The sequence below is a fragment of the Larus michahellis genome, chromosome 9 (assembly GCF_964199755.1).
Source record: "Larus michahellis chromosome 9, bLarMic1.1, whole genome shotgun sequence".
Classification (NCBI taxonomy): Eukaryota; Metazoa; Chordata; class Aves; order Charadriiformes; family Laridae; genus Larus; species Larus michahellis.
The window spans coordinates 47,602,743-47,612,903 of record NC_133904.1 but is presented as its reverse complement, the minus strand read 5'-3'; the positions used below and the strand labels follow the sequence as shown (position 1 = coordinate 47,612,903).

The following is a 10,161-nucleotide window of genomic DNA, read 5'->3' as shown; positions in this document are numbered from 1 at the left end:
TTTAAAAAAAAAATTATTTCCACCTCCATCCAATAATTTCACCCCCCCGCCCTCTTTCTCTTTTCCTCCTCTTCTTTCCAAACGGAGAGTTTTCAGCTCGGGGTAGGAATGGCCAAAGTGTAACTTCAGAGTTTTATTACATGGCCTTTTGCAGCCTGGCATGCAGCATTCAATTTGGAGCGGAGTGTCCTCGCTCTGTTGCATGCCGAGATCTGTTGTCCAGATGAATTAATTCCAGATTATATGTGGGTGTGGACTTCAGCTGGGCAAAATTTGGATACCCTGGTTGAGTCATTATTCTCTGATGAATCTCTTGGTGACAGTCTTTGCCCCTATTGTTCTGAGGTGAGCCCCATGGCAAGAAATGTGAAGGCAAGAAACAAAAGAATATAAAGAAAGGTTACGAAATCAAATTCAGTAAGGCAGGGTTATTGTCCCTCCGTTCTGCCTCTTCTGTCCTCCATTTGAGATTGGATTTTGCAGGGGAAAAAAAGACAGAGCGAGTTTTCAGGGCAGGTTTGGGGTGGGGGGGGCGGGGGGGGGTGGCAGCCTGTCCCGTCGCCTCTCCCGGGACGGGCAGGAGGACGACGGGACCCCCACGGCCCGAATGAAACGGCAGAGACAGGGAGGAGGAAGTTATCATCAATTCTTAACATTTTATTTCTTTACTGGGTTAAACAAGGAGCAGAGAAAACCTCTGCCCCAAAATACAACAGAACTGAAAGCATTACAGGTACAGAGACTATTGAACACAGAGAGTAGTAGGATAATATTTTTAATACAACTGAATTATAGCATGGTTTTGTGTTTTCTGTTGGGTGTTTTTTTTTTTTGTTTTTTTTTTTGTTTCCGTTTGTTTTCTGTCAAACCATTTTGGAAAATAAATGTAATAGGAACTAGTGCAAAAAAGTTCTAAACATGAAGCACAGTGTATAAAATGGCATAAGAAAACTGTCCCCTCGAGGACACAGTCACTTTCTTATGACAGAGGGGAGAAAGAGAAACAGAAGGGGGGTGGGAACAGAGAGGGAGGGTCCGGGAGGCAGAGGAAGAAAGCTGGAAAGAAAGAGAAACCGGGCAGGGGGATTAGAAAGAATATTTTGACTTCAGCAGTATGTTGGTTTTTGTTTTCTTTTTTGTTGTTTCACCTCGCCACCATGTACTGTAAAAGGACCTTTTTTTATCTCTTTTTTTTGTTGTTGGGTTGTTTTTTTTTTTTTTGTAGGTCTGAGCTCTGTAACCACCGACATTTCACAAGCATTTGAGAAGGGTTCGGTCACAAGCAGCATGGTCCCACACGCTGGCAAAGCCATCCCAGCTTGCAGGGGGGGCTCCGGTCCCTGGTGATGTCCCCCTGGCGATGTCCCCCCGGCGTGCCGGGACGCCCCGAGCCCATCCGAGAGACTTCGCCTCCGCTGCCACCCACAGCATCGCCCGCGCTCCGAACGGAGACGGGCAAGAGGGCAAAGACGCTCTTTCTTTGGGGGGGGGAAATCTCTTCAAAACCCTCCCTTAACACGGTTCTCCGTGACCCCTGGCGTTGGCTCTTCCCCCTTTGTGACCTCCCTGCCGGCCCAGCGCGTTGACATTTCTTCCGACTTGAAAACTCCCACGACCGTACGTAAGTAGCTCTGGTTTTTGAAGGCATCCCAGCCACCGTCACGTCCGAATGTATTGAAAAAGCTAGAAAAAGGCGGATTATTTTTGGTTTGGAAAAGAAACTAGAGCTTGGTTAGAGGGACGGCTGGGGGCACCCACCACCGAGACAAGGACCGAGAGGACCGAGAGAAGAAGCGATGCTCTCTCCCAGGCAGCAGCATCTCAGCGGCCAATTCCCAAGGGGAACGTGCCCAAGCGGTTCCCAAGGTGCGTTATCCCGGATCGAAACCGCCCCAGTAAGAAAGTCAGCTTTCCAGTTTGCTTTCACCAGGGAGCCGCTCAGCCGAACTGCCCCCAAGAAATTGGCTGGATGCTATTTTAAGTAGAGCTGGTTGGAATTCCTTACAAATTGCTATTCTCTTCGAATCCGCTGCCACCGGTTCCAACTGTGCGAGCAGAAAAAGTGTGATTGATTTTTATTTTTTTTTTTCCTCATTTTTATTTTTTGAAAATGAAAGGTTTTGTGGGAAAGGGCTGTCCTTGATACATTTCTCAATTTGAAAAATAAAAATCGGTCATAATTATCAATATGGCTTGTTTTGACAAGTTTCAAAATAAAATAAAAAAAAAAAAAAAATCACTGTCTGGCTTGAAATGTCTTTTTGTTTTGCAACTCAAGCACGTACCATTCCCAAATAAATACGTTTAAAAACGGTAAAACCAAACCCAAATTTCATAAGCCGAACTCTAATTTTTTTTTTTTTTTTTTTTTTTTTTTGGAGTTTCAGTTTACAACAAGCGAAGTCATCGACTTCCTGGGCTGAAAAAAGGGATCATCATAAAATTCTAACGAGACTGGAAACCATTCCTGACCTTGTTTCGAACACAAGTACTGGATCTGCAGCCTATGGAAGGGAGCTGGAGGGACGGTGTGTAGTACCGCAGCCCGGGAGCAGGGGCTGACAGCTTTGATAAAATCCCAACTTTTAAAAGGAATTTTTTATTCTTTTTTTTTATTTATTTTTACGGACCTCATTTGAAAATGATTTATCCTTCGCCTATGGCCGCAGCATTTCCTTGGCTCCCTTCATCCCAGAAGGGCAGAGCCGAAGGTCCCTTTGGGAATTGCCCCGGGGCCGCTGATGGCGGTGACGTCCCCCGCGGGGTCCCCAGCTCTGCTCGACCCGGGGCAGAGGTAAAACCCCCCCTTCCCCTGCGCCCAGCGCTCCCCACCCAGCGGGACCAGCGTCTGCCGGCCTTCGGTCCGGGGAGGTGGCACCTGCACGTCCTGCAGTGGCCACGATGGAAAAGGACCCCCAAGGACCGGCCGCGGGTGGTGGTGGAGCCAGCCCCACTTTTGGGAGCCCCATTTCTGGGAGGATGCTCTTCTCCGCTCGTTGTTTGAGGTGGAGCCTGGGGCTGCAGGAAGGGTGTAAAACACCGGGACTCTCGGCAGTCAGGACAAGCAGAGCAGGTTTTCCCTATCCCCCTCCCCGCCGCGAGGCACAGGACTGGAAGCTGTCACCCAAAGAGCCTTATGGACCAAGAACACCCAAAAAAGAGCTGCTGAAAAGCTTCCCTCCTGAAATAAAACTAATCGATGCTTGGACCAGTGCAGCCACCACAGAGCTGCCGTGATCCGGGAGCCCTAAAACATCCTGGGATGAGCAGGGATGATCTCGGGGTTTTGCGATGGGATGCCCAAGAGCTGACTTTGTTTGACGGGCTGAAGTAGATGGTTCTTAACGTCCTGCCTAAACATTAGACAGTGCCCTTCCTAACCTTTGAAGGATAATTTAAGAGAGATTTATATCCACGGGGCGGCTCAAAAAGTCTATAAACAACATCGTCTGTCACATCCCAGAATTTAATAGGGATTTTCACAGAATCCAAGTATGTTTCTGTCCCCGTTTTGTCTCTACCAATTTCTATAGGCATTCCTTTTTGGGGTGGTAGCGAGGTATCATATTATAATTTATCACAAGCCGCTGCATGACTTTTTGAGGGCAAAGCCTTCAATCCCAAGGCTGAGCAGAAGGCGGTGCCCCCTCCCTGAAGGAGGAGGCTGGGGGGGGGGGACGATGACACCCTGTCCCACGCAAACGGCCCCGCTCCGGGCTGGAAATCACCCACCTCCCCGGCACGGGGAGACCTCGTCGGCCAGGAGGCACTTACAGAACACAGCAATGGGAAACGCCATGGCACCGGCGAGGAGGATCCCGCTCCGGGAGCAGCAGATATCAGGGATTTTCTTTTCTTTTTTTAAACACGGGCAGAGGGAACTGTCTCCCAGCATCGCCTGCAGTCCTGAGTGGCAGTGAATGAACTGCCCTGACATCTCCTATTGAAGCAAAGCAAAATGTGTTGAACAAAAACCATTTCAAGATGTTTTCCGAGTGTTGCCAAGTTACTCAACATGTTCTGCTTTAGTTGTCAGATGCTTTCAAAGCGATTTCCCTAACTCAGAGCACGAATGGTGAGGGCTCTCCCTGGGAATCTTTTGCCTGGGGCTACCATGGATCTGTATTTTCATAAGAAAAAGGCTCAACTAATGATTAATCTTCACCAGAGGAAGCAGGGCCTTTCTTTGGGATTTTTCTTCAGTTATTTTTAATTAATTTGTACAACTGGCAGTTACATTAAAGTGCAAAACCCAGGACTAACGCTCCAGCCGGGCAGGACCCGGCTACCTTTCCTCCCGCAGCCCCGTCGGCTCTGCCCGCTCCTGCACCCGGACCCCGTGGGGACAGCATTGTCCCCTGGCGCCATGGGGCACAGCCAGCCTCTCTCCAGGGAGGAATCACTGCTTTCCCAAGGGCATTTTTCTCCGAGTGGAGAGAAGTCCATCCACTGACGGAAAGGTTGGGTTTTACCTATTAATCCCAAGGCGTGGCACCTTCTTTAGGGAGAAGAAATAACGTCGTCGAACGAAAAGGAGAAAGCACCTCGGTTTTAAATTCCCGGTAGGATAAATCCATTCGGACCTGGTGTTTTCCAAGGTCCCAGGTGGCTGCAGGAACGTGTCTCTGCAAAGGGCTCCTGGTCACAGGAGGGGCTCGGGTTGAAGCGTACATGAAGGGCATGGAACCCTTCCTCTCCTTATCCCAGCCACATTCGCTCCATGTTTTAATAAAAATCATGTCAGTGGTATTGAGTGAGACAATGTAAACGTCTCCTTTCTGGACTTTTCTCTTTGTATAGCAAAGAGAAAGCTAATACGGATGGAGGATTATTAAGGTTGTAATGTCAGACCAAAGAGAAGATTTTTATCCGACGGCCTTATAATGATGGACTGCGACATACACCGCTTCCAGCTGCTCCGTCCTGTTCTGTGAACAGCCTAGTCTGGATTCATTTAACGAGATTGGCAAAGTGTTGAATACAGCATATGGTGCCCTAAAACCACAGAACTTATTGACAGCAGCCCAGACTCGCTAAATAAAAGAACTCCTTCCAAAAGCCTCGGTCTGTGAAGACTCAGCACTTTCCTTCCAGTCACACTAGGTAAAATCCCAGCTCCGCACCCCGCGCGCTCCCCCTGCCCGCCGCTCCGGCACGTTATCCTCACGTGAACACCTCCCGGGAAAGCCGCGGCTTGGAAAACGTGTGGATCTCCTCCGGCGACAGCACGGCTGCCCTGCAGAGCCTCCTCGCTGCCCGGCTGACGAGGCTGACGCAACTACACCTCCTCAGTCATCACGCTAAAGACCCCATTTGTGAAATGGCTCAGCTTTCGGACCATCCGCTGGGATTTAACGCGGGCTCCCTGCCTCCTGAGAATGCAGCTCATCAGCTGACGGTATGGAAGGTGAAGACATTTGTCACAGCTCCCAGGTTATTCCAGCACACCCCCCCCGCCAGCCTCCCCTAGCGCCTGAAGGTAACTCGGGCGATTTGACATCGCTCCCGCAGCTCTGCGAAAACCCCCCATCGCGAAACCTCCGCCCTCGGCGCCACCGCAAAGAAACCCTCCGAGCCTGGATGGACGCGGACCACCCCGCTCCATCGCCCCGCTCGCCGGCGGTGCAGGAGAGCCTCGGGGCGGGCAGAAGGGCACGCGCCCCTCGAAGAACGGTACGATTCGCACTGGATTCAGGCGCGGACACGCACACAGAGGCGGCGCAGAAGAGCCAGCCCGTACCACCACCGCGCCGCCGGCGAGCGCGCAGGCTCGGGCGCTGCTCAGTGTCACGCCAGCAGACAATGAATAGGGCCAGTGACTCAGGGCCACTCGCTTACGCACCACACTGGGCTATTCTTCTCCCTCTAGATGAGTCGTTCAAAGACTGGATGCAGCCTATCTCGGAGAGAGAGGCGCCTGGAATTAGCTTAACTCTTGGCAGTACATGAAAAATCTAATTTCCTTAAGAGCGAACTGGATCCGGCTGTCTCGAGGCAGGCGCAGGACTCTGCTCCCTCCCTCGGTCTGGCTCTTTGCTTTTTACCCATCAAAGCAGCTACACAACTCATTTCTTAGCAGCAGAGCAAACGGCGGCGGGGTGGGGTCGGATCCCTATTTGCACGTCCAAGTTCTCATATTGGCGTAAACTAGACGGAAAACATACGGATGCTGTGAGGAACAGTCAAACGAGAATCGTCCTACCTTTTCTGGGGAGCAACAGCAAGGAAATCTGCTCGGGAAAGACTCTGCATCTTCCACGGCCATCACCTCTCCTAGCCCCATAACCAAGGGACAGCGCGTTCGCAGGCTTGGTATCTGCGGGACTTTGGTAACAGGTAACTGATAGCGTGTAAACATCACCCCAAAGCTCTGAGATTCAAGTCAAAGCAGAAATCAAACATTCAGCTGCTTCTCAGAGCCTCTTTGGTCTGGAAATGGGCTGGAAAACGTCAGGAAACCTGTCCTTCCCACGAGATGCCTGGTACTTCCTTCTTCCAGCCGGGTAGGAAGTAGCTTTGCTCATGGGGCTCTGCTTGGGTTTGCTTCACCTCAACAGACCCGAAACCCCAAAACTCGTCCCAGTCCTCAACTCTGTGACTTCTCGGACCCTCACGGGGATGTGGGATCGGTTCGAGATGCGGCAGGACATTCCTCCTGCTCCATCCCTGCCTGCCGGCGGGGCTGCAGCAACCCACCCTGGGCTCTGCCGCAGGCTCCCTGCCAAAAAGCAGCCTCGAAAGGACCACCACGCACGTCCTCGGCGGCAACGAGCAGGTTCACATCCCTGTCACCACCAGGACATTTTGCAGCTGACTCGCGCTAAAGCGCAGCCGCCTCCTTCCCCTCGCCCACCCCCATGATGAACTTTCTCATCTCTGGTGCCTGGCCCGAAGGCGCAGCACCGTCCCCACAGCATTCGTGTTGGGAACAGTTCCCGGTGGGTGGGTGGAAAACGCAGGAGTTTCTAAGGAAAAGGGGATCTGATGTCTGTTTTGGGGCTGAATCCCTGGATACGCTGAGCTCAGGTTAAAAAACCGCACAAACAGGTGAGCCAAACGAAGCTGCACCAGCCAGCACCTTGCCCGGCCGAGTCCAGCTGTCCCAGCTGGGCTCCTGGAAAAATTCTGATCTGGGGGGTATCCGTGGATAGAAAGCATTCACAAAAAGTCTCTTCCCCAGCTGGGCTTTATTAGCGCCTCTTCTTTGTGTGGGAGGCTCTCCCTACAAGCCAGATTTCTCCAGCCCTTTTGCCCAGTCCTTCTGCCATCCAGTTGATGATTTGTAGCTGGGAAGGATGGAAGGATGCCTTCTGACGCCCAATTGTTACCATGCGCCATCCCACTCCCTCGCCCAGCCTGTGCGCTGCTGGAGCCACATCTCCCTCACTCCTCTCGGAGACCAGCCGCTCCAGTCACGAAACAAAGCAACAAAAGGTTAAACCGAATCATCAGGACGCTTGGCAAAGTGGGACGCGGGAACGCTGGGGATGTCCCTCCTGCTCTGTGCCTCCTTCTTCCCTCTCCACCTCCTTGCATGGAGGAGCAGGAGAGACAAGGCTGGAGGAGCAGGTCAGGGACGTAACGAGACAAACCCCGAAGAGTACCATAGTGTGGCATAACACCGGCCCGCTCCTGCCCTCCAAATCCCACCAGCGAGGGACGAGCCCGGGCCGTGCGGAGGGGAATGCCGCACTGAGGACGCTGCATCCCACCAGGAGGGTTCTGCCATGATTTTTGGTGGGTTTTTCCCCTGGGACAGGACAGGGGGTGCGGGTCAAGGCTGTGCGGAGAGTTGCTGCCTCCCTGCCCACCCGGTCCTTCGGGATTTACGGACCGAGGAGGAAAAGAAATGGGGCTAGGCTGACTGTCAAACCCTTGGCATGTCGCTGGCGGGTAAGGTGGCACTTGTGGCAGGTGGCCGGGAGATGCACAGCAGTCCCAGGGGGACACCTTTGCCGAAGGGACCCCCTCCCCTCTGCTCCCCCTGCCCCCCCATGCCGTACCTTCCTGCGCCGGCGCCTCGGCGAGGCCGGACACGCCGCGCTGCCCGGCTGCTACTGACCGAACCCTTCTCAAAGCTGAGTCCCGCAGCCCTGTGCGCATTAGAGACTCTTCATCACGGGGATGCCCCGCGGCGAGCAGCTCTTGGGGGTATGTGCGGGGGTGTGTGTGTGTGCGTCACCCCCAATCCCGTGCCTCCCATTGGAGGAATAGCATGTGCCCCCCTTAGTGGAAAAAGATCTGGCGTTCTTCTTGGAGGTCGGCTTTCCCCTCCGTGTCACTCGTCCCGTGCCACGCTCTCCTCCAAGGCGGGCAGGGCCTCTAGGCTGAGCCCTCTGCCGGCTGCCCCGCCGCCGCCGTGCACACTGGAGAAGGACACCATGGTGTGGAGAAGCATCAGGACCAGCACGCAGAGTCTGATCCTGCTGCTGCTGAGGCGAGACCCTGCGGAGACCGGCAGCAAGGATGGGGAGCGGGGCTGGTGGTACTGGTGGTGGTGGTAGAGGTGGTAGTGGTTCTGCCGCTGGTGATGGAGGTGGGGTTCGTGGCGGTGGAAATGGAGTGACTCGGACGCTGTGGATTTGGGGGATGGGTTGTCGTTGCTGTCTGGGGGGTGGTCGCAGGAGTCCCATTGCACCTCGCAGCACTTGGCCTCCTCGTCGGGCAGCTGGTTCTCCAGCAGCCCTGCGGGAAGGAAGCGGAGGGAGAGGAGGGGGTCAGGGGGAGATCGCGGATGGGGCTGCAGAGGGACGGAGCCCCAGTGCCTGCCAGCCACGCGCTGCAGGACGGGCAGAGACGGAGAACCGGGACGCACAGAGACCCCCCGGGACCGGCCCCCAGTGGGGCTGCGAGCCTGCGCGGGCCAGCGTGCAGGCAGAGACCACAGCCCTGGGACATGTTCAGGACACCCCAACTGCGGCTTGTAGCGCTTAAATGTACTGGCCCTGCTTTAATCCCATCACCTTCAGCCCCTTACATGCCTGCTTTAGCTTTCAATTAGAGGTAGGGCTTTAATTTCCTGCTCTAAGGTGTGGGCTGTTGTCATGCCTCCATCAACCACTGACACCTCACCCCCCCATGGCCACGTTTCGGCAGCCAGGCAGTGCCTTCATGTCTTTCCGTGATGTATCTCCTCCCCCTCTGCCCCAAAAAGCCTTCAAAATCTGGCGCGTGGCTTGCAAAGTGCGATGGGGCTCATCAGCACCACCACCCCCGCCATCCCCATCCCCCCCCGATACCCCTCCGGGGTGTGCAGGAGCCCGTCCCCGCTGCCCGGACCTCCTTACCCGTACAGATGAAGCCAGGCAAACCTCCATAGATCAGCTCGTCATTGTCCGGTAACACAAACGGGCACCTGGTCTGCACCTCCAGGCAGTATTGCTTGCATGGGATCCGGTGTCGGCACTGTTGTTGGGTCACGTTGAAATACTCGGAGCACAGCCAGGCCTTGTAGACAGCCTAGGGGAAGCCACCGAGAGGGACACGTCACCTCCCCAAATGCCAGGGTAGCCAATGCATCACAGCGACAGGGGGCGAAAGGGGAAGGAGAACTCTTAGCTCAGGTGAGAAATGTGCGTCAGTACATCGGGGTCATTTACTGAACTCGCCGATCAATTAAAATAAACCTCTAAAGTGTTGGGACTGGGGAACTCATCTAACTAACTAAATCCGCCCCCAAAATAAAATGAATTAACCACATGGACTAACGTCCCCCGCAGACAGGCGCTGCGACAGACTGCAGTGACTCTGCCAAGATCGGTGGCCCGAGAGCTTGGGCCATCATGCGAAAAATTCGAGCACCGCTTATCGCCTATCCCAGAGCATCTTCCTCCTCCTGGAGACACCCCGCCACCACCATCCCCCCAGAGCAGGGTAGGGATTTACTCCTCCTCTGAAGCACTTTGGTCCCCATCAGCCCTGACACGGGACAGCAAAACAGACCGTGGGCTGATCTTCACTGGAAATTCCCAAAGGCTGGAAAAGCTGCCGGCCAGAAGCAGATGGGCACCACTGGGATGTGGCACGGGCGGCCTCTGCAGCCTCAGGCTTGTCCCTCTCTGCCACCAAATAACACCTTCTGCACCTTCCCCACACATCCACCTGGTTCTGAGGAAGATTCCCATTTCATAGAAATCTGGCACTTTTTCCTGTGCCATTTCT

The 10,161-nt window shown here is 54.0% G+C and overlaps 1 protein-coding gene across 1 annotated transcript in view; it reads right to left on the bottom strand.

The window, feature by feature from the left end:
* Positions 1-636: 636 nt before the first annotated feature.
* The window catches only part of NALF2 (NALCN channel auxiliary factor 2), a 34,192-nt gene continuing 24,667 nt past the window's right edge, over positions 637-10,161 (bottom strand). Inside the window, exons 2-3 of the mRNA XM_074601146.1 lie at positions 9,288-9,459; positions 637-8,685 (exon numbers count right to left, since the gene is read on the bottom strand). Of these exons, the coding sequence (XP_074457247.1) occupies positions 8,279-8,685; positions 9,288-9,459 (579 nt within the window). The 3' untranslated portion in view covers positions 637-8,278. The remainder of the gene's footprint in view (positions 8,686-9,287; positions 9,460-10,161) is intronic.